The sequence below is a fragment of the Prionailurus viverrinus genome, chromosome X, assembly GCF_022837055.1.
Source record: "Prionailurus viverrinus isolate Anna chromosome X, UM_Priviv_1.0, whole genome shotgun sequence".
NCBI classification, from domain to species: Eukaryota; Metazoa; Chordata; class Mammalia; order Carnivora; family Felidae; genus Prionailurus; species Prionailurus viverrinus.
The window spans coordinates 8759131-8783665 of record NC_062579.1 but is presented as its reverse complement, the minus strand read 5'-3'; the positions used below and the strand labels follow the sequence as shown (position 1 = coordinate 8783665).

Genomic DNA, 24535 nt, shown 5'->3' with positions numbered 1-24535 from the left:
TTTTCATTTTTGGAAAGGACACGCTTTATCCACCTCTGGACAGCTGAATTCAGAACCATGGTGGCTGACGCTCCCTGAGTCCCCACTCAGTCAGCCCAAACCTCCCGACTATAGGTTACTATCTGGAAAGTTCTATGTTTCCAGCGCCACCTCGGTTTATAATACCTGAGCTAAACAATGGACAAAAAGTCTTCATAGGGGAGAGGATTTAAGTGAGGAAACTTCTTTGTTTTCCTGTGGCAGGTTGGCCAGCCTGACAGCTGATATCATGCTCCTCTTTTGTTTCCTTCAACCTGACAGCCGATCTCACCCACCTTCTCTCTTCCTGTTTTCCAGCATGAAGGCTGGAAACCCCAGATACTGTCTTCCAGCCTCCCCTGCACGTAGAAATGGCCATGGGATACAGTTCTGGCCAGTATGACTCGTGCACAAGTTTGCAGGTTACGCCTTGTGGAGAAGCTCAGAGCCTTTCCCAGATGGCAGAGCAGAAGGTTAGGAGGAGCCTGGGTCTTTACCCGACTTCACTGGGCTGCTGCATTGGCCCTGGGCCATCTCCCTCTGGACTTGCTAACTGTGTGAGGGGAACAAATGTGCATTTGTTTCAGCCAGCGTCCGGTGTCCTTTTTTTTTTTTTTAAGTTTGTTTATTTTGAGAGAAAGACAGAGGGAAGGAGGGAGGGAGGGGGAGGGAGGGAGACACACACACACACACACACACACACACACACACACAGAAAATCTCAAAGGCTCCATGCTGTACAGAGCCAGATGCGGGGCTCAAACCCACGAACCGTGAGATCACCACCTGAGCCAAAGTCAAGAGTTGGAGGCTTGACCGGCTGAGCTACCCAGGTGCCTCTGTTTAGTGTCTTTTTACCTGCACCCCCAACCATTACTAACTGATACAGATGGCTTACTGTGCATGTGGTGGCCCTGGTGATAGGGCCTCTCTGAAGTTTTATGAGGGGCTAGGAGATTCACCTTTGCTTCTCTGTCCCTGCCTTGCTTTGTTTTCCATCTGCCTTTACCCGAGCTTCCCAGGGCCAAACCCAAAGCTGCCTGCCATATATAGTTCCAGAAGGACCCACGAAGGACTCTAGGGCATGACTGATAGCTGCACACAGGAGGTGTCTACATAGCAACTACTCCTACGAAGCCCCCTCGCCCCGCCAAAGGAGACTGAGTGGGGAGCATCTCAAACCCCTCCTGGAGGCCCCACTATAACCACAGGGGCTCACGTGGGTGTGGAGGATACTTTAGTGTATATGTGCGTCATTTGTGTGTGGCTCATGATCACTCGAGGAAAAAAGAAATGTGATCTCCCATTTCACAGGTTGGGAAACTGAGATCCAGAGACATGAGATGGTTTTATTAGGTGACACAGCAAAGCAGGACTTGGACGCGGATTTGTCTGTCTCTAAGAGGGATGCCCTTCTCATTTCACCCCGCTGGTAGCGGGTAGAGGGAGGCTACTCCCCTCACCAGACCACTCGACCTACAGAATAGGGGCTAAACTCTTTCGTGCCAAGGGAAGATGAAGTCCTGCGTGTGGAACAAGAAAAAAAGGATGTATTTGCACCAAAGTCGGTCGTCGTCTACAGTGGTATAATTTGAAGTATACGGAAAAAGAACCCGCATCTAAAACTTAAATGAATTAAAACAAAACCGTACCCTGCCTGGGGGCTTAGTACCTGAAATCACACCAATAGAGTCATTCATTTGAGTCATATACTGTCCTCACACTCTGACCTACCTTTAAAATAAAAACATCCCAGGGAAAAATATCATAGCACGAAATTACTAACCATTTTGTCTCTTCTGCCAAAGGTGGTCACCAGAGCAGCCTAAGAATCCCTGAGTAGAAGCTTCATTAAATCCCCAGTTTTGCCTAGCATTTCTACTGCCCTGGTTCAAAAGCTGGGTTTGGGCCACCAAGTTACGAGTTCTCCATTATTAGGTACGCGACACCGGCCACGTCTCTTTAATTCCACTCATCTGAGAAAAGGAGAATAATATTACCCCCTTCCATAGAGCTGTCGAGAGGATTACTTAAGAAAATATTTTACAGCGTACTTGCCACAGTAGTTGGCAGATATTGAGTACGTGGTAAGTATTAGATAGAACTTTCTGTAAACATCCAAAGTCCAGTAGCCACAGGCCCCACGAGAACCTAGACTTTGCCCTGGTAAAGGCACAGCGGGTGGAGAGCAGGTGGTCTGGCTTCCCCCGCGCTGCTGGGAGGGCACAATAGCCGCTCTGTGTGGGTGCGGAGCGGGGAGGAAGGGAATCGGATCCACAGGCTCGCCCCGTGTAACAATGAGAATGCAAAATGAGAATGAGCATGACCCATTCTCTGAGGTTCCTAGGAAAAGCCAAGGGAGAATCCACTGCCATATCTTTCCTCCACGGAGCCTCAACAGAACTCAATTGGTGGCCATCTTTTATGACTTTTCCAAATTACCTTTTTGTAATGCTTTCAACCACTGACTTCGGCTCTCTTCATTTGACGCGTAGACATAGAGAAGCCCGTCTTTATAGACAATCTGGAAAGGAAGAGATTGGGTTCATTGAGATATAATTGCATCCATGGTTCATTCCGGGGCAACTGCACATTTTCTGGGATCCAAAAGAAAAGTTGAGTTTGCTTATGAAATATGCAATACCTTTGGAATTAGATTAAAAAAAATCTAGTTCTTTTTATCCTCCACCCCCCCCCCCCAGTTTGTTTTCTCCCAGACACTTCTACATTTGGGAAAATCATGGCAGTGAGGCATCTGACATTCGTGAACACTGAGGTCCCAGAGGTCCCAGCATACATGCCCTGGACCATGGAGAATTATGAAAGTACAAAATGTTAGCTATGACACGTGTCTTAGGAATGTTCTGGTCCATCCATCAACCCAGTGCATGACTCTCTTTATACCCCATTGGAAAATGTTTACCTGTTCTATCCTTAAAAATATCTTCAGGGATGCAATGTCCTTTACCTTTGCTATACCACCCTTGGCAATTTCCATATAATCTGATCATTATATAGTTCCTGCTTATATTGAGTAAAAATCTGTCTCCCTGTTACTTTGTTTCCTTGGGTCATGTCCCACCCTGGGAATCCCCAGCATAAATCATTTTCTTTTCTTTAAGATGCTTGTTTAAATGTTGGAACATTATAATGTCTTCCCCAGATCGTTCTCTAGTTTATTGCATTTTCGTGGGTAAATGTTACAGACCATTTATTAAATATCTACTACTGTCTGGAATCTTTCCTAGATACTTTAAGATTTTAATCCTATTTCAACTCTATGAAATATATACGATTATGCCCACTTTGTAAATGAAGAAACCAACTCAGATAGAGGGTTGAATGTGTTGTCTATGGTAATAGACAAATATAAGCCGTGGAGTTAGGAGCTCTGTGCGCCTCCAGAGCCTGTGTTCTTTTGAGTGTTCCATGCTTCTGTGATAAGAATATGAAGCATCTTCCGTGAGCACACACTCCCCTGGTTTCTTCCAATTGGGCAATGTTTGCTTTTAAAATAGGAAGTATGGGGGCGCCTGGGTGGCTCAGTCGGTTGAGCATCCGACTTCAGCTCAGGTCATGATCTCACGGTCTGTGAGTTCGAGCCCCGCATCGGGCTCTGTGCTGACAGCTCAGAGCCTGGAGCCTGCTTCGGATTCTGTGTCTCCCTCTCTCTCTGCCCCTCCCCCGCTCATGCTCTATCTCTCTCTGTCAAAAATAAATAAAACATTAAAAAAGTTTTTTTTAAATAGGAAGTATGGCCTGTTCACCAACCAGATGATTTTATTTCATTTTTGGCCACAGTTCCCTCGAGTCACTACCCCTGGGTAGTCTGACCATCGGAAGGACAGTCGGTCCGTCTGCCTTTAGATTGGAAAGATAAGTATTAATGATGTAATAAAACTAGGGCACGATGCAGATCAAGCCGCTTCCAAAGGGTACTGTAAGCACACTTTCTGCACCATACCATTGCATAAAATACTTCAGGGTAAAATGCAAACTCCTTAGTATGCTGTGCGAAGCCTTTCATGATATGGCGGTGCCCACCTTTCCAGGCTCATGTCCTTCACTTGCTCATAAGGCTGGTGTTATTCCTACTTCACCTACAGGGCCTTGACATCTGCTGTTTCTTTTGTTTCACTGCCCTTCCTGTTTTTGCTGGGCTAACCACTGGTCTTTCTTAACCCGAGGGTCACTTCCAATAGATAGATCATCTCCCTGACCTTTGGGAGTGAGGACTGAGCTTCCGCTTCCTGGGTCACCCCGGCTCCTCTGCAGACCTTCATCTTAACACTCACCCTCACTGCCTTATAATGATCTGGAAATGCCTTGGGGACAAGGATGGCATTTGACTCCTTATAGTGTGTCTAGTACCTTGTAGCCCCTTGGAAGTGCTTAGCAGTGTTTGATGAAATATTGTGAGGCCCCAGGACAAGTCAGGCCACTGTGGCTACTTGCTCATCCTTTCTTTTCTCCCTCCAAGCGAAGCAGATCGGTAGGTAGAATTTCAGCAAAATGCCCAGCTCCCATCTGGGGACGTGTCAAGCCTTGTCACTGTCTTTATCGTTTCGCAACACCTTTGGTTATAGACCATATATTGAGTTCACGATCGAAAATATTAAAACAAAAGCCATCCGCCCAATAGAACGTTGTCCCTGTCCCGCCCCTTACCTGAAACGGATACTGTCTTTCCACAGGGGTCTGCTCCTCAAGGTTTACTTTCTCCACGCATCTGATTTTCTTAATCTCAATTGATCCTTTTCTGCTGCCTCTTTTCTGAATTAAAAACCAAAATATTAGATGCCTCATGCAATGCACAATGGCACACAAGGAAAAGCATAAAGTGAAGGTTATCCTAGGAGGGAGATTGAGAGGTGGGACGGCTATGTGAGAATTCTTCCAATTATTCCATCGTGGTCAAAATCCAATGGCAACAGAATATGTTTTCGAGTGTGGACACAAGCTCATATATACGCCTCCAAAAGCAAGTCTTTAAGCAGTACTTAATTTTTGTTTGATAATCTTGAAACACATTTCCAATCACCTGTCACGTGCTTGCTTAATCCACTTGGGAAAATCAAAATTTAACTCCAGGAAGCATCTTAATTTTGTTCCAATTTTAAGACAGTCTTTCAGTATTTCTGCTCTGATAGAATTCTCAGCTTTATAGAAATAGTCTTATTTCCAGCAGAGTGTTAAGGCAGTGTTTCTTATCTTCAGCACTCTTTGGGGCCAGATCGTTCTCTGTTGTGGGGGCTGTTCTGCACGTTATAGGATGTTTGGCAGTAACTCTGGCCTGTACCCACTAGATGCCAGTAGCACACCCCCCCCATCATGATAACCAAAAATGTCCCCTGGGGGGGCCAAACCCCCCTCAGTTGAGGACCACTGTTCTAAAGGGTACAATTTGCCTTAGTAAAGTTAGCCAGTATTTTAAAGCCCTTTATCTTGAATTACTCATACCTTGGTTAAGAAAAGACCATGTGATAAGTGAGGGCAAGTTGATCTTTACTATGTAAGCTAAGAAGCGTGACATTGTTCCATTATAATTAAGCACTTTGTGGAGACTCAAGAAAAATAAACAGTACAAAAACAATGGAATAAGTAGGGTCTCACCATTTTGTCATATTCATAGTAGGAGAGATTTGTTTTGGTTAAAACAAAAAGCCTCTCTTTGTAATTACTTGGCGACATTTTCTTTTTTTGCTGTGACCTTTTGAGAAGAAGTTCTTCTAGAATGGATTTTGTGTCCATATCGTCGTCCTAAATAAAATAAAATAATGAAAATGAGTGTGTGTAGCACCCAGCGACGTTCTCTTTTAGCCTTCAGAATTTTTAGCCAACTCTTTGTCAGTCAGGGATAATATGAATAATATAATTTCTACAACTTATATTTAGGACTAGAGAAAAAAATTTAATTAAGCAGTCTCTTAAATACACATGCGCTTGCCCTTCATTCCTACTGCTTTGGCTCTGACTGGTATAAATATGTTGATTTGTTTACGATATTTTATGTATCGTACTCGTCCCATTCTGGCTCATAAACCCACCATCGTTGCACCTGCCCCCAGACCACCTTATCAAAGGTCTCCTTATTCCTTAAGCATTCTACGGGCATTTGTTGAATCGAATTGGATTTGCTCAAACTTTGAAATATTTGTGGACTCCAGACAGCTCACCGTGTCTGAAGTGATTGGCCAACAAATTTCTCTCTGTCAATGTGACTCCTCTTTGACCAAATCATCCAAACCACTGTGAGACTCTGATAGCATTGTAAGTGCTACCCACAGTTCCTGATCATAATCAGAGCTTTAACATAAAGGGCACGGATATGATTTTCAGGATTTCTGAGAACAAAACATTTAAAAAATGCTACCCAAATCAATTTTTAAGAAACTGAAAAAAAATTGGTACCTTACAAACTAAAAACCGTCTTGCTTTTCCTTCCTGAACCATGTTGCCGTGAAAGTTTAAGGTATTTCTAAAAAATAAATACATTAACTTTCTGGTGCTACTAAGACTGTTGCTTCACCCTCAAGTCTGATATCAGATCTGGTAACGAAAAGTAATGTTTTGTTTTGTTTTGTTTTATAGTAATGTTAAGTAGTGGGCCGCAAAAGGTAAACTTTCTTAAATTCTTTGTTTTGTGAAATCTCAGGATTATTAGCAGTCAGAGGTTCAATAATTTCTATCGTTCTTTGTCTACTGATAATCTGCGTATCGTTAACTTTACTCACCTTACATTTGATCAGCTCGGGTGTGCTTGTGGGTCCTTAACGTCGAGTCAACTCTCGAGGTCTAAGCAAAAAGTTACTGTCCTGAGGCACAGGTGCTCATATTCCCTCTGGCTATGCCAAGATCATGGATTACAAAGAACATATTTGCATCCTATTTATCACTCTCTATCAGGAAGCACCCACAGAGGCACTGCTCTGTGTGGATGGGAGAGGATGCCAAGTGAACCTGTCCAATCGTTAAAGGCCACTTCTCACTGACCCAGAGCGTGATGGGCCCACTATGGCAGGGAAGCGGGAAGGAAGGGAGACACATTGAATAAACCACCATCAGGTCCAGCCAGCTTCCCTCCTGACATAGACCACACCACTGTAGAAACGGGAATCAAAAAGTCAGCGTATGTTCATTATTTATACAGATGAAGTGACTATTAATCCCTCAAATGTTCTCCAAGGGCATCGATTGCTTTAGAGGCAGAAGTAATGGAAATCTTATCCATTACAAATCTTATCCATCGGTCACTTTCTGTTTTGAATATCGTTTTATCTGGAAAGAAAAGCATAATTCCTTTGGGAAAGTAGAATGGGTTTCTTTTGACCACAGTGGGTGCTATTTGTCATGGTCACTGGTTTCGTGGGCCCTGGACTCAAAGATGGGGCAGAGGTCGGGGGTAGTAAACCCAGCAGGACCTGGGAAGACAGGTACACCTACTTTTCACCTTTGCTTCGTTAGAAACTCTACACATATGCCTGGTCAGATAAGATTTTTTTCTTTTCTTTTCTTTTCTTTTCTTTTCTTTTCTTTTCTTTTCTTGGGGTGGGGGGGGGGGGAGAGGCACAAGCAGTGCAGAGGCAGAGAGAGGAGAGACAGAATCCCAACCAGGTTCCACACCCAGTGTGGAGGCCGACACAGGGCTCAAACCCACGACCCTGAGATCATGATCTGAGCCAAAATCAAGAGTTGGATGCTCAACTGACTGAGCCACCCAGGCGTTCCCAGATAAGATTATTTCCTATACCCAGAGTCAATGGCCGGAAGAGATTTGCTTGAAGGGTTACTGAAACTGTGCAGAGTCTAGTGTTTTTGAGTTAATTCCCCTCTTGGGAAGCCATACCACACACTGGGTATAGTTTTAGGGCACTTTTGCCTTTTATATTCCTGCAATTAAAAGTTTTACTAAGAAAGCATAAAAAAAAAAAACTGTGAAAACTTTTGTCAAACGTCTTTTGTCTCCACAGCTAGAACATGACTCCTCAAAGCAGAATGCAAGTTAAATAGATCTGATTAGTTGAATAGAAAGTTTACTCTTCAAAATAAGAGAGAAAGTTTACTTTTCAGAACTTTTTCAGATACTGAATGGACTTGTCACACTAAGAGCACTGTTTTAAAAATGCAAACTGCAATGTCAATGTATAAGCAGCCTTTCCTAGTACATATGCTTTTCTGTTTATAGAACTTTTACATTCATTACATTAAAATTTGGGGGAGGGAAATTTTATCTAAAAAATCAGTATGGTGAGTCGCAGAAATCACCGAGAAATGAAATTCTCAAAGTTGCTTTTGTATCTTGAGGGGAAGAAGAAAATGGGCTCAAAAGGACCGTTCCAAGTCCTTGGACACACTTTCTGATATATCTCCAAGGCTTTATGCATGTTGTTGCACCTGATGCCACATAATTTGTCAAATTGCAACAAATTTGTTCATTCCAAAGTCCTGCCTTTTGTGAATTTTTTGGCTTTCATTTCTAAAATCAGATGTGATGTATGTTTATTCTACAAAATGAAGAACTACAAATAAGCAAAGGAAAAAAAAACCTGTTAACATCTTGGTGAACACACATCTAGATTCTTTTGAATACATACGTGCACGTATTTATTTTCACAAAAATGAGTTCGCACTCTGTGCAGATAGGTCTGCAATCTGTCATTCTCGTGTAACACACATCTGGAGCCACATGTCTTTGGAGACCTTCAGAGTTCAACTCCGTCAGCAGGCCCCGGAGCTTCCTAACACCCTTGAAGAGCCCCATTTTGATTACTCATGCTTTTTGTCTCATCCAGATCAGTTTCTTCTAAGACCATATCTGGCTCTTGCTCAGGTTTGGACCTGCCTTTCTACTTCTATTTGCTTCTATCTCTTCCTTGTACTTCTCTCTTCTCCTAGATTAGCCTAGATTCCAAATGGAAGGCATTTTTATGGTCTCCCTTGGTATAGGAAGAGATAACCAGTGGTGATGACTAATTTTTAGCAATGCATTGTTTCCTCCCTGTGTTAGGACAATAAGTCACCAGGCTCAGGTACCACTGTTGACTCAAATGCCTGTCCGACAACTGGCAAATCTGGCTCTGTGTACCCATATTTAAGGGAAATTCAATTGGGAAGGCTCAGAAGACTTTCAAAATGAAACAAGATCCTAAAGCTAGTTCGTATTAGCCAGAAATCGATTTCCATAGGGGAGCCGGTGGAATGCGGCGGGTGTCTCATATTACCACCTACATGGTATAGACACATCAATTTGCCTACCAAATAGCCCAGGCTGCCTATTTCCATAAGCGCGTGAAACTAGAAAGAGATTAGAGTGCAGGGGACGCAAAAACAAGAACCAGCACCCAAAACACTGGCAGAAATCGACATAGTATTTTCTCTTAGGAAGCCAGCAACCATTATGTCACTTTCACACTGAAGGTGCCTGCTGAGTGACCATGACTTGGAAGCGCCATGCTTATTTAACATTTGTGAGGAACCATTAGCAGGAGAGTAAGGAGGTCACTCTGCAGGTCTCTCCAGCACACTCGATTTCAATTTCGAGCCTGCAGCGGGCCGGACATCAAGCGAGTGGTTCCCCAAATGAGGACCAGACCTCCACTGCCCGAGAGATCAGGAGCAGACTTGAGAGATAGGTTTCATAACTGATTAGCGTGCCGGGCGGCCGGAGGGTGGTGGACTGAGAAGGCACGGAGGAGCCTATAGGGCTGTCATTTGTGTGCTGTGTCACCCTGACCAAGGCCCTGCCCTGTCCTAAGCTTCGGCTTTCTGACCTGTAAGATGAGATGGGTCACGCCTCTGTCGTTTTCTGTGGCTTGAATGAGAAAGCTACGGGAAAGTTCTGGGCGCATTAGGGGCACTGAATCATGGTTAAGAAAGCAAAGGGTAGAGGGGCGCCTGGGTGGCTCAGTCGGTTGAGTGTCCGACTTCAGCTCGGGTCAGGATCTCACGTTTCTTGAGTTCGAGCCCCGCATCAGGCTCTCTGCTGTCAGCACAGCCCCTCTCTCTGCCCCTCTCCTGCTGGCGCGCTCTCTCTCTCAGAAATAAATAAATGTTAAAAAAAAAGAAAAACAGAAAGGTGGAAAGAAATGACTCAAGGGCTAGAGCAGAGTCCAGGATCTCTTTGCCCTGAAAGGCCTGAGGAAGGAAAGTCATTTCTTAAGATAATCAAGAAAGACATTATGGAAGGGAGGCATTAGAACCAGACCTTGAAGGATATGAGCGATCGAATCCTAGCTCACATTTAAGGAGGGTGTGCCTTACGCCAGGCACTGTTAAAGCAGCTTAAAAATTTGCATTTGTTTACCCTGTAGAATAGGCCAGACTCCCCCCCCCCCCATCCTATGGGGTATGTCCTAATTCAGTTACCCTATGGGGTGGTTAGGAAAAAAGCAAAAAGTGATAAATCCTTGTCCTAATACCTTATGCTGAATTAGTAGCCCATAACACTGCTTAGGTGATACAGGTTGGTGTGGGCAAAAGCACCACACTGGCGGGTTCAAATCCCTGCTCTGTCTCTGTCTCTGTGCAACCTGGCCTGTTACTTAACCCTGCTAAACCCCAGCTTCCCCATCTGTAAAGGGACTAAAACAATAACCACGTCAAAGCTTTATGAGGATCAAGAGAAAATGGCAGTATGATGCCTAGCAGGCTAGTAGATATTCCTAAACTCCGTACCCCTTCCCCTCATCACTCCATATGTAAAATTAAAAAAAAAAAAAAAAGACCACAGGAAAGGTTAGACGCTGACGACAGTAAAATGACCCTCAGTGATAAAATTTCAGTTCTCATCTCCCTTCACCAGATCCTGGGAATAGGGGATCGTGAGAGGCAGGAATATACCTCAGGGATTCTCTGGTCAGCAAGCACCTGACCCATGCATCTGTTACAAGCTTTTGGCCCTGGGACTGGTCACCTTAGAATCAGGTTGAACCAGCCCCTTCCTGACTGTGTATTTGTGCCACTGGGTTTCTCACAAACCAATACGTGGATGTTATTCTAAGCGTGGTCCATGGGCCGGCAGTATCAGCGTCAGCCTGTGCTCGTGAGAGTTCGGAAAGCACTGAGCTAGACCACGTTACAGTTGCGCTACTCTTTAAATCCAGTGAAATTCTCATGGTCCACAAGAACTTGCAAAATTGTATGGCTGTGGTGCAACTGAAAGGTTCACCTCCCCCATCCTTCCATCTCCATCTAAGACACCCCCAAGCCCCAGATTTTGGAAGACTTCGGGAACCTGCGAGCAAATATTTGTAGTTAAAATAACATCATAAAAACACAGATAAGTGAAAGAAGGTATGACTAACATTGCTCTGTCTCTTCAGAAGCAGTTAGGAAGCTGATATGCAAAGGCACGGAAGGGCAATGCGTACAGAACTCTACGGAGAAAGCCACAGAGCTAGCTGGAGCCGACGGTGAAATACACACAACCCGACGGCTTCCCCGAACGAGATTCTGAACGCGGGGGGAATTTACAGCAAATCCACAGCAGGCCTCCAAATTGCACGGTCTCATCCAAAGTCCCTGGAGGAGCCCCGGCAATTTCACATTCATCGTCCTGAGCCTATTTGCCTGTAGGATATGACATCGTGTAGGCACCTGCACGAAACGCACCATTTTGGCTGGGTCCACCGCCGGGGTCCGCCGCGGTGAGGTTGGTCTGCTCTTGCAGGAACACGGCCCCCGCTGCCTTCCTTCCAGCGGCAGCAAATTGTCTCACATTTTCCCGGCTGCTGGGTCAGAAATGGCTACATTACTCAGTGCCCCCAAAACGTTTATTGTCCTGCAAGGGCCTTGCACAATCCCACAGGAAACCACGCTCAGCACTTAGCCAACACTTGTTGATCTGATTGAACGCAACAAAAACGGAGACAAAAGCATTTTTCATAAAGGTTCCAATTTTGATAACTACAGCTCCCGCTTTTCCCAGGCAGCTGTCGGGTACATGTGATAACCCTGCCTTTGTTTATAGAGTTCTGTGCTGGAAAGGACAAGAAAATATCTCAGCAAAACCCCGCTTCTGACGCTGACTTCTCTCAAGAATCAGGAAACCGTGAGGTAATGCCAAAGTGCACAGAGAGAAAGCAATGAACACTCCAAGTGGACCCTGGGCGAGCGGAGGCTGGAGAATATGCAACAGATAAAGACAGTTAATATGACCCAAAAGGGGCACATTTCCCCACCTTAAGGTATTAAGAAATCCAGAAGCAGAAAAGAGATCAGTTTGGCCAATGCACCAAGATTGCAATGAAAAAGAGTGATTGTCACTGGACATCATTCTGACAACATCACCGCTTTCGGCTTTCCTCATTCCACCCTTTTCTCTGGTGCACGCTGACCGGTAACGTGAAATACATCTAATGAGTTCTTTTAGGCTCTACTATCAACGGCCGAAAACCACAGCCAGCCTTTTGGCATTGCGTTGACAACTGTATTAACTTATACACGCTTGGCTACTCAGACTTATTTGGAAACCTCCACGGTGTGATGAAATCTTGGGGTGGCAGACGAGAGTGAAGCTACTAACTTGCAAAGAGTATTCCTTTGGGTGGACGCGGGATTCGCATCATTGCTGTTCACTCATCATCCGGTCGGGTCTTAGTGAGAACCTGCCGTGGGCCCAGCAGAGACAGGAGTAAACAGAACAGAGGCAGCCCACAGCTTCAGGGGCCTTATGTCTAGCGGAGGCAGAACCCCCAAGTGAAGGTTTAAGTCCAGTACTGGAAACACCTGGGCACAATCTCTTAGGATCCCCATCCCTTCTTGGGCCTTGAAACTCTCCGGGGCAGTCGTGGGGAGTGGTTTCCTCTGAGTCAAATGTCGTAGATTTATTGACTTCTATTCATTCGCTTCCTCTGCCACGTCTCCCGAACCTTTCTTTGGCTTTGTATTTGGCACGTCTTTAGTTTAATTCCAACTTGTTGTGGCAACCTGCTGTTGCGATTACGTGATTTAATCTGTTCAAATTATCCTCTGCGCTGGCACCCGTACCCAGTGACACCCTCGGGAACGTTCTCTAAGGCACGAGCGAGCTTCTTCTGGCTTCTGGCTGACCTCTATTGTTCTTTCCCCTCACTTTAAAAAATTCATTTGTGCCATGGCTTTAAACACCATCTACCTGCTTCTGATTCTAAATTTCAGCATTCGGTGGTTTCCTCTGCTTGGCAAACTGCCACAGACATCTGCCTGGTTCATGTCCTCATCTTGGGGCTCTGCTTCAAGTGGCATCTTCCTAACGAGCCCTACCTGGACCACCTTGTTTAGTACTACAATCTCACTCCACCCAGCGCTGAGGATCTCCCTCTCTCTGCTCCGCTTCGTCTCTTTCCACAGCATTTGACACCTGCTGCACGATTTATTTATTACCTTTAATGTCTGTCTCTCTTTGCTAAAGAGTAAGCCTCCAAGGGCTCCAGTAGTGTCTCTGTACAGCCTGCGCTTTTGCCCTGGAATCTCTTCAGTGGGGGTATCGCCCCACCACCTCCTGCATTTACTCCTCTGGTGCTAAAATGATCTACATGGAGGTTGGGATCCGATGTGAATGGTTTACACCTACTGGGATGGAAGATTAAATGTATCCCCTCTCCTAGAGATGCTTGCCTATTAAATCTCGGCCTCGGTGGTGGAACGGATAACCTCGGTCTTGATGAGAGGAGATGGGCGAGTGGGGGGTGGAGGGTGGACGTGATTAACAGAGATTCCTCTTTACCTAGAGACTGACTTGCATAGCACGGCAACCTTTGTTTTCCAAACATCTCCTCTCACCTTCCTCCAATGGTCTTCTTCCCTTTGTGTCCCCACACCCCCATCCCTGTCCTGAGCTCAGGATGCCAGAAAGCCTCATGTTGCCTCACTGTCTTTGGAATTTCACAGCTCTGCGAATTCCCCGTACTCACAGAATTAAATTCGATTTTCTCCTGTTAATCTGTCTCCCGTCGACTTGATTCTCAGTCCAGCTACAAGGACCTTGAAGGGCAGAGGAAATCCTCCCTCCCCAACAGGAGCCATAACTGAAGTTTTATTGAAACAGCCGCACCCGTTTACTTCCATGTTGTCTATGGCTGGTTTGTTGCTACAGAGGCCAACCTTGGAACGGTCTCCACAGAGAACATATGTGGCCTGCAGAGTTGAAAACATTTACCATCCGGCCCTTTACAAAGTTTTCTGGTCCCCGCTTTGGAAGTGCCACTTTCTTTCCTTTCTCTAAACCACACAACAAGCTCTTCTGGTGTTTGGAGGACAGAAGCTGGCGGCCGTGCCGTCCTCCTGGTTAACAACCCCAGCAGGGAGCTGGACGCGCTCACCGGCGCTGCGACTGTGCACTGCCCTGGGAAAACTCTCCAATGCCTGTCCACAAGCACGCCCACGACAAGCGCGCTCTTACCCAACTGTCGCCTGGCGCGAGCCTGTCTCTTCTTCAGGCAAAAGAGTGTCGGCGCCTCCATTCCTGCCCTCACCTCCACCGCTCCCCCCCCCCCCATTCTAAGGGCCAAACAGCAGGCGACATATTTATGCAACAAACAATTGTGTCGTGCTTAGGACACACCAAGTTCGCTTAATTCTCATTACCAGGCTGGTTCCATTATCCCCACCCCCGTTTTGCAGTGGAGGAGCTGGAGGCACAGAGAGGCTGAGCCAGCTGGCCCAGGTCGCACAGCTAACAAGTGCTGGAGGCACGATTGGAACGTGCAGCCCCGCTCTGAGGGACGCGCGACCAGAGACTCCAGTGAACGACGGGCCTCCTAACGAGGTGGGGGCGGGTCCTTGACGGGCCGGGAGCTCCCGCCCGGACGCCCGCGGGGGCGCGCCTCTCCGGGGCGGGAGGGGCGCAGAGGTCGCTGGGTCGCCGAGCAGGCAGGGGAGGGGCGGAAGGGGGCGCGGGAGGAGCCCGGCGGCCTGGAGAGACGGGAGCGCACCCTCGCCCGCCCCCGCCCCCCGAGCCCCGCAGACTCCCGCCTCCCGCCCCGCTGCGGCCGCGGGCGGCGAAACGCTGAGTCACGGTGAGGCGCCCTCGCGCCCCGCGCCGCCGCCCGGGCTCCAGCTGCCGCCGCGTGGGGGCCGCGCGCCCGCGGGGGCGGCGGGGCCGGGAGCGCCGCGCGGGGCCCCGCCCTCCCCGGCCCGCCGTAGACTCCCGGCCCAGGCTCCCGGGAGCTGCCGGCGGACGCTTAAGTAGGACCCTGACGTTTGGCGAAGGTGGGAGGCGGCTTTCCTGGCGGCAAAGCACTGCGATCCGGTAAGCGCCGCGTCCGTGGTTCGGGTGGCTCGGATTTCTGGGCGGGGAGTCCGGAAGGACCTCGAAGTAGTGCAGATAGGTAGGGGCGAGACCCTTCCTGCTTGCTTGTACGTGTGTGATGACAGTTCTGGACGGCTTTGAGGATTAAGCTCATTTCGGAACCCCCCTGTCCAGCACCCAGGAAGTATTTACTGATTGCCTGCTCCCGGGAGGACGCGTGGTGACTGACTGGGGGGGCGTGGCCGAGTGGAGGGCTCTGAGTGACAGCAGCTAACATTCTTAGAGCGCCGACCACACCCGGTTGAGGTTGGCAGGCTTCTTACCCCTATTTCACAAATGGAAAAACTGAGGAACACAGAGGCTTAGCAGGTGGCCTCAGGTCGCACAGCTGGGGCCGGGTGAAGCCCAGATGCAAACCCAGGCTCTCCGGCTCTGGAGTCTCTGCTTCTTGCTAAAGCGACTCTCTAGGTCTGAGTTGGGATCTTTGAAGGAGTGGATTGTGTTTCGCTTGAAGAAGAGTTTTAGGGATTTGGTGGCACTGCCGTCTGCAAGCATTTGAAGTGAAAAAGGGATTGATCATTACTGGTTCTGTGATACTCCAGTCGGCAGAACTTAGGCCCGCCGAGAGAAAACGCTTTTGAATACTAAAGGCGGGGTGTAGATTGGTCCTGAAATACAGGATGCATTGGCAGGGACACCCGGGGGTTTCCCGTGCTCCTGAAGACTTCCTGACAAAGCTCAAAGATTTCTTGCCGCTGAAGTTGCCCGTGAACTGCGGGGAAAGATGGGTCTTTGAATTTGGTGACCCTCGAAGATCCTTTCAGTGCCAAGATCTTTGGCGCGTTCCGGTGAGAGTCACAGACCTCACGGATTTCCTTCGTGTTCCGTGTGTCACCACATAAATCTTTCTACCTCATGGTGGCACCTCCCTGGCGGGACTTGAGAGATTGCAATGAGACAAAGCGGATACAGCGCTCATTAGAGGTTAGTAAGTGCCCGGCCGAACTGTTATTGCTAAGCCTGGTAAGTGATGGCTGAAGGATTGCATGAGGTAACAATTGCAAATAATTAGTGGGGTGCTGGGAACCTAGTTAGTACCATACATGGTCCCCAACATTATTTTAGATGACCTAAGCCAGGTGTTGTACGGAGGAAGCAGTCCATATACTGTAGCTGTTATATTTGGGGCAGGTCTGAATTTAGTACCCTTTATTTCGTAGTCCTTGGATGTGCCCTCCTTTATGATTTGTCTTTTATTTTGTTCCCCCTCTGGCCCTCTCTCCTCTACAGCTCAGCATCGGAACACTCTTATTAGACTTGGACATGGCCTCCTCCAAGAAGGTTACCCTGTCCGTGCTCAGCCGGGAGCAGTCGGAAGGGGTCGGGGCGAGGGTCCGAAGAAGCATTGGCAGACCCGAGGTATGCTGGTTGGGTGGCTATTTGTGTTTTTGGCAGAAGGCACTGGTGGGACAGTGAGGGCTAACTTGGGAAGAGAGGGCCCGGGACAATCATGACCTGCCTTGTGGGGGTGCCAGAGCGTCCAGCTCTAAACTTAGCGATTAGGGTCCCCCCTGGACCAGCCCCGCCCCAAAGTGGGTCCCTCTAACATGGGTACAGAGGTCCTGCGCAGAAGGTGCAACGGAGGCGTCCGTGCCCCTACTCTGCGTTCCCTTGTGCTGTCCTGGGTTGATCTACCTGCCTCAGTGTGCACGCCGCCAAATGGGCCCACCGTATAGCCCCAAGTTCACAGCCCCAGGGAGTAGCTGTAGGGCTCACTTCCAAATTCCCAGGGGAGAGAATCTGATTGGCTCGCCTGGGTCATGTGTCCATCGTTGGCCAGTCAGCCAGTGCCAGGGATTTGGGTTCTTGGAAAAAACCACCAGGACCCAACTCTGTGGGCCTCTCGTGGTAGAGCGGGTACGTGGAGGCTTCTCTCATATGAGGTGATTTTAGGTCAGGTAGACCTCTTTCAACACGAGAGAGCAGCTTTATTTGAAAATTACCAGGGGCATGGTGACTTGCGGAAAAGAAAATCTTATTGGCACAGAAAGGTAGCAAATGGTGGTTATAGCCCAAGGAACACAGCGCTGCGCAGCATACCGGGTTCCAGAAAGATTGTTTTTCATTGAGATGTAATTGACATACGACATCGTACTCGTTTCAGGTGGCCAACATAATGATTTGGTATTTGCTTGTCTTGCAAAATGATCACGACAATAAGTGTAGTTAATGTCGATCACCGTACATAGTTACAGAACTTATTTTTCTTGTGTGAGAACGGTTAAGATTTTCTCTCTTAGCAACTTGCCAATATGTAACACAGTAATACTAATTATAGTCACCATGTCGCACATCACATCCCCAGGACTTACTTATCTTCTAACTGGAAGTTTGTACTTTTTGAACACCTTGACCTATTTCACCCACCCCCACCTCTGGCAACAGCCACAAATCTGTTTTCGGTGTCTGTGAGCTCGGTTTATGTATTTGTTGTTTGATTTCACACATAAGTGAGATCATATGGTATTTGCCTTTCTCTGCCTGACTTCTTTCACTTAGCATAATGCCCTCAAGATCTACCCATGTTGTTGCACATGACAAGATCTCCTTTTTCATGGCTGAATAATATTTCATAGTGTATGTGTGTTTACACACACACACACACACATACACACACACACATTTTCTTTATCCATTCGGTGGACGCTTCGGTTGTTTCCATGTCTTGACTATTGTGAATAATGCTTCAGTGAACACGGGGGTGCAGATCTCTTTTCACATTAGTGTTTTCGTTTTCTTTGGGTGAACACCCAGGAGTGGGATCACTGGATCATGTGGTATTTCCAGTTTTAATGTTTTGAGGAACCTCCATACTGTTTTCCATAGTGGCTTCACCAATTTACATTCCCACCAATAGTCCACAAGGGCTCCCTTTTCTCCACACCCCCCCATACTTGTTATTTCTTGTCTTTTTGATAATAGTCATTCTGACGGGTGTGAGGTGATATCTTATTGTGGTTTTGGTTTGCGTTTCCCTGATGATTAGTGATGCTGGACATCTTCCCCCTCCCCAAATATTTTTGAATAAAGGAAGCAGTATATTAGGGAAATGGATTCTTTTTAAAAAATGAGGTTGGTTGGTTCCTCTTCTTAGATTCTGCTCTGATATTCCCATACTCTTTCTGCCATTAGCTTCCTCTTCACCTGTGAATGTGTTTGGGGGTCCATCAGACATTGTTTTCCAATGGGATACATGCAAACAGGATTATTGTAAGGGCTGAATGCGTGGTGGGTGTTGGGGAGATGCCAGATGGGTGTGGTATCCAATTCTACCAGACCTCATCACGGACAGAACAATTGTATGGAACTCGGACACCCATTGTGTTGGGGTAGCTAATACTTTAATTACCCCATCTGTCAGAACACATCTGCTGAGCGTTTCTTAATTTCTTTTTGTCTTGTCAACCCCTTGGGGCGGGGGGGCTGGTGTAACCTACAAGTTCTTTCTCAGAATAATATTTTTTATACACATGAAACAAAATGCATAGGATTACAAAGGAAAACATATTGAAATATGGTTAGCACAATATTACAAAGCAGATTTGTAGTCTAGTAATTTTGCATTAAATAATAAGACCTGGTGGCAGTTCATAGAACTCCCTAATTGCAAAGCTGTGAGGCACATGAACAATAATAGTTCAGTACACCTGCAACCACTGTCATGTGCTATGATAAGAGCTTTGATTTCTGGAGTCACAGGTCCTGGTCATTTACTGTGATTCTTTGTCTTCATGATTAAAGCATTTCAGCCTGGAGATGGCTGCCGGTGACTCTTACCTACCAATGTGAATGTACTTAATGACACTGAGCCGTATACTTAAAAAGAGTTAAGATGGTAAATTTTATTATATATATTTTACTAGAAAAAAATTCAGAAGAGAAATTTTCAGTTAGAGGTTAGTGAAAATAAAGATGTAATTTTTTTCCCCAGCCAAGTGTATAGCCACCCTGAATTCTATCCATGGTACCCAGTTAAGAGTCCCTTGCTGAAGACTTATGCTTTAAAGATGCCCCCATTCTGGGGCACCTGGATGGCTCAGACGGTTAGGCGTCCGACTTCAGCTCAGGTCATGATATCGCGGTTTGTGAGTTCGAGCCCCGCGTTGGGCTCTGTGCTGACAGCTCGGAGCCTGGAGCCTGCTTCAGATTCTGTGTCTCCCTCTCTCTCTGCTCCTCCCCTATTTGTGTTCTGTCTCTCTCAAAAATAATTAAACACCAAAACAATGTTAAAGATACCCACATTCTACTAATTCAGAGGGTCTGCTGTGTATGCCTCTACCCTAAGAAAAAAGTAAGTGGATAGGAATCACTTCTAATGCCATCACCCTGGTTTAATCACTATTAAGACAGAGGGTGTTTCCTTTTGTGTCCATATAGTTGTATATTTTACATCATGGGGATTATACAAAATAAACAATTTTGTGTCCTTGGTTTTTCATTGAACACAGTAATGTAAACACTTGCCACGTTGTTATCAGTTCTTCATGACCATCAATGAAATAGCTATGACCTGCTCCAGTGTATGGCATACCACTGTTGTCTTCCTCCTGGACCTACTTCTGGCCATTTAGATTGTCACCATAGTTTTCAGTACCCTGCAACCCCTAATTCTCCAGTCAGCAGAGAAGGAAAGCACCAATCTAGCTTCAAGGTAGTTACTTTTCAAACTTTTTGCACCCGGACTTTGTCTCTGAAGAAACATCTCACACACTTTGGAGCACAAAGCTATTTTAGTGTAGAATTTACAAGTGTTTCGTATTAGTGGCCCTAAGTGACATGTTCCCTATGGTGGTAAACGTGGAGGCAGAGGAATTTACAAAGCTCTCACTGAGCCTTTTGGTGATGAACAGTAAAGAAGGAGTGGGGTCAGCTCACGCCTTTCATCATGATTAAATGTGGGCCAAGCTGGAATTTGAATGATTGCACAGCATGATATTAGTGGCTTGTTTTCTGCTGGGAAACAGGAGGGAAGCCCGTCACTCATTTGCACTTGCCTCAATGCTCCACACTCCCTTCCACCAGACACTCCTTGGTGGAGTGCGATTTTCCTTGGACCACTCTTACACGTATTTTTTTATTATGAAGAATTTCTAAAATAGAAAAGAAGATAGTACAATGAATCTCCATGTACCCAACATCCACAGTGATCAACTCATGGGCATTCTTGTTTCCTCTGTGTCCCTCAACCATTTCTTCACTCAAAGTATTTTAAAAGTGAATCATTTTTATTGTACTTATAAATATTTCAGTTGGTGTCTGTAAAAGATAATAGCTTTAAGAAATGAAACTATAATCCCATTACACACTTAAAAATGCTAAGAGTTCCTTAATATCATTAAATAACCTTGACTAATCTTGGTCCTGATTGGTATAGCCTCTGTAGATGGCATTCTCCATTATCAGGATCTCTACGTGTAGAGTCAAGGTGGGGAGCATAGAGTCGTAGCTCAGGTCCATTCAAGGCCAAATCTAGATCTCAGTTTGAACTGCATGCTGGCAATTTCCCTCTACTTTTTCATCGTTACCCCCCAGCCCTGTCTAGAGGTTGAGTAGGCCCGGGAGGTAGTCTGAGCTATTGGAGTTTATCTTTGACAGGACCTCTCCCTTCTGCTGCCTCCATATTGCCTTGATATAGGCTGGCATTTCATTGAGTGTTGGGAAAGTGGGGTCTCAGCTGGTTCTGGGCTGCTGCCACAGGCATTACTACCCTTATATCAGGATTAGGTTCAACTGTGTAACAGAAGGCAGCCTCTAAAACTAATGGTTTGCATACGTACGGATTTGTGTTTTTCTTTTGAAAACCCAAGAGTAGGCAGTGTAGGGTGGGCCTGAAGGCTCCCCACTTATTAGAGACCCATGCTCATTCTATATTAGTTCATCATTTTAGTGCTCTTAGTGCATCACCTTATGGCCCGAGACAGCTGTTGAGGCAACAGTAACCATTCGCCCTTGGGTGCAGAGAGGAGGAAGAGGGGAAAGGGCAAAAGGATCAGTGCCAGCTGTCCATCCCTTTTTTTAAAATAAAGGATTTCCCTAAAAGGCCCACCCAGCCTATTTTAAAAGTCTACCTCAAAGACAACAGGTCCAGATGATCTTACAGACAAATTTCACCCAATATTGAAACTATAGATAACTCCAGTAACACAAACTCTCCACCTCCAGATGAAGCTCCAGGGAGACCTCACATCACTTTAGGAAACTATGTTGCCTTGCAGTCAAGACCAGACAAGGACAGCAACGTGAAAGGATAATTGCATGGCATTTATAAACATTTTTGCAAGAATCATAAGCAAAATATTAACTATGCAAATATAGCAACGTATAAAAAAGATAATATATCACAACAAGGTTTGGATTGTCTGAACACAGCAAATTTGGTTTAATGTTGGAAAATCTGTTTATGTAATTTACCAACATTAAGACATTAAAGGAGAGAAAAATTATCTCGATCAGTGCAGAAAAAGTGTTCGATAAAATTCAACACCTGTGTAGGTTTAAGAAATTAGTAAACTAGAAACGGAAGGGGAATTCTTTCACCTTGTGGAGGGAGTCTGCAGAAAACCTGTATTAAACAACCTGCATGCCGATGAATCTTAAAAAAGCAATCTATGTAAAATCAGGGAAAAGCAAGGACGTCTACTTACCAGCATTTCTACTCAGCATTGTTGTAGATGCGCTAGCTTGCAAAAAGGGAAAAGAAATAGAAAGTGTAAGGATTGAAAACGAAGGGAAAGGACCCCAGTTATTTGCTGATGGGTGTTGGTTGGAATACTACTCCCAAATATTCACTGCCCCCCATAATGGGATTACACACTCGAAACCCACTTTTAGGTGCATTCCCCGTGAGTCCCATAGGCAGGGTTTAAGTGCCTATGGCTTGGCCATGTCACATGCCTGCCTTGGGCTTGGCCATGTCACGTGTTGTGACCTGGGCCGTGTTAATGTGATTGTGCACTATTGACTTGGCTCCCATTTGCTCCTGCCCTTGGGGATGAGAACAGCATGTCCTAGATAATGGCCACTGTTTCAGCTTGGGATGGAAAATAAGCCATGTAGAGAGACCAGCCAAGCCTAGCAGACCCCACAAAAACTGCAGCCTGCCACAGCTTTAATCTAATGCAACCAAAAAATTTGTGAACTGCCGGGCAAAAGCTTATTGGTAAATACACTGGCAATCTGAATGTCTGCAAAGAAAACCCAAAAGAAGCTACAGATAGATTATTATAATTACTATAGCTTAGTGTTCTCTGCTCTTTTACTTGCAATGTTCTTCCTTCTCCCCCCTTCTACTTCATTAACTCCTACATGTACTTCAGGACCTAGCTCAGGTGCCACCTCCCTGAAAGTACCTTCCCTGATCCTTCCCCTTCCCTCGTATGTGTTAAATTGCCTTCCTCCAGAGCATGTATGCTATCACGGATTTTGGAATCTGCTTAGGATACAGACTGTATCTTGTTTGTGCTTGACCGTTTAGATCTTCGGTGATCATGAAATGTTTATCTCCTCTTTGTACCTTTTATAAAATAGGCTCTTCGGGGCGCCTGGGTGGCGCAGTCGGTTAAGCGTCCGACTTCAGCCAGGTCACGATCTCGCGGTCCGTGAGTTCGAGCCCCGCGTCGGGCTCTGGGCTGACAGCTCGGAGCCTGGAGCCTGTTTCCGATTCTGTGTCTCCCTCTCTCTCTGCCCCTCCCCCGTTCATGCTCTGTCTCTCTCTGTCCCAAAAATAAATAAACATTGAAAAAAAAATTTTTAAATAGGCTCTTTAACGTACTTACAGTCCATGTGTGTGTGCATGCACACGTGTGCACGCGGACGTGTATAAGGCATTCTTTCCTGAAAGTGATTTTCATTTCAAGATTCTCATCAGCTACGTTGTTTTCAGTGAGTTTCGCTAGATCTGTCCATGAAGATAGCCCCCAGTAGTGTGGTTTAAAAGGCATGTCTAATCTGTTGGATTTAATTTTTATTTCAGTTGAAAAATCTGGACCCATTTTTACTGTTTGACGAATTTAAAGGAGGTAGACCAGGTGGATTTCCTGATCACCCACATCGAGGTTTTGAGACAGTAAGTAAAATAATTTGACTGCAAAAGTGTGTATTTTTAAATTTGCTTTCGTAATTAAATTGAGCGATCACTTCTAATGGAAAATTCAGAGTTCGAAACAATGAATAATAGTTAAATTAATTCTGAAGGTCTTAGCTATGGACTGGCTACTCTGGGAAACCATATACTTTACATGAAGTATATTCATATTTAAATATTTGCTGCTTTTAACGTTCTTTGAATTTGTGCCACTGGAGACATTTTTATTTGTGCAGTTAATAAAGAGCAAGGATTGGCTTCTTCAAATATTTATGTAATTAAAATAATTTGTGAGAGAAGAAACAATTTAAGGTGTGATTTAAATAATTTTATGTAGAAAACTTGTTTTTCTTCAAGAAAATTCAGAAATGTTTAATCTCATGTAATATTTAAAACTCCAAAGACAATCCAAGAACACTGTTAGTATTTCAATTCAGTTCTAAGGAATTCTAGAATCAAGGGGCTGAAATACAACATAGCCTAAAAATTAGAATTTTAAGGTCATACCTGTACATTTAAAAATTTAACTCTAAGATTTACAGAGATTCTGCTGAACACTTGTTTTCAGTTTTAGTTAGATAAAGAGACAAAAATGTATGATGCAATGTGGTGGCACTTTAAAAGATTCTCATTCTCTACACATACGTATACATATGTTCTGGGAAAATGCAGGGACAGTTACCGAGAAAATGTAGCCATCTGCTCCGTGAGAAGAACCTGTATTAGGAAGAAGACCAGGGCTCACTTGTGTTTGTCAAAGCCAATTACCGAATGAGTAAATACTTGCTAAAGACTGGTGACATGCCGACATTGGTGTTGGGCAATCCTTTGTAGGTTAGATGTGTCTGTGTTGTGTTGGGGAGTGGGTGGTGGGCAGAGGGACAGAGGCTAAGGAAGCAGGAGGCTTGGTCCCCTGCTTGCTTCCAGTTTGCATTCTGGTTAAGGAGGTGAAAGATGGACCGCTAAGGAGTTAACTACTGCCATGTAAAGGTTGAGTTAACCAAGAAGATTCTGGAAACAATATGAAGGCTCAAGGTGGTTGGACCGGTTTCCGTTCGCCACTTAGTCATTGGCTGTCCAGTTCTCTGTTAGCACTTTGGGGGCATTGTGTCTTGCCTTACAGCAGTAATGGAAGCCATTCCTTT

General features: G+C 45.7%; 2 protein-coding genes across 8 annotated transcripts in view; one reads left to right on the top strand and one right to left on the bottom strand.

Moving 5' to 3' along the window:
• Positions 1-13819, bottom strand: part of BMX (BMX non-receptor tyrosine kinase) — a 54834-nt gene extending 41015 nt beyond the window's left edge. The window contains exons 1-4 of one of the 4 annotated variants that reach the window (XR_007149017.1): positions 11629-13819; positions 5632-5778; positions 4687-4791; positions 2461-2542 (exon numbers count right to left, since the gene is read on the bottom strand). Coding sequence is in view for 3 of the 4 variants with exons in the window: in XM_047844454.1 (XP_047700410.1) it covers positions 2461-2542; positions 4687-4791; positions 5632-5778; positions 11629-11631 (337 nt within the window). In the remaining variant the exon portion in view is untranslated. Of the gene's footprint in view, positions 1-2460; positions 2543-4686; positions 4792-5631; positions 5779-6752; positions 7516-11628 lie in introns of those variants that run through there. The other 3 variants (XM_047844454.1, XM_047844453.1, XM_047844455.1) reach the window with 3 other exon arrangements.
• A 988-nt stretch (positions 13820-14807) lies between these two features.
• Positions 14808-24535, top strand: part of PIR (pirin) — a 90781-nt gene continuing 81053 nt past the window's right edge. The window contains exons 1-3 of one of the 4 annotated variants that reach the window (XM_047843311.1): positions 14808-15247; positions 16538-16666; positions 23280-23372. In XM_047843311.1, coding sequence (XP_047699267.1) covers positions 16571-16666; positions 23280-23372 — 189 coding nt within the window. In that variant the 5' untranslated portion in view covers positions 14808-15247; positions 16538-16570. Of the gene's footprint in view, positions 15248-15566; positions 16232-16537; positions 16667-23279; positions 23373-24535 lie in introns of those variants that run through there. The other 3 variants (XM_047843312.1, XM_047843313.1, XM_047843310.1) reach the window with 3 other exon arrangements.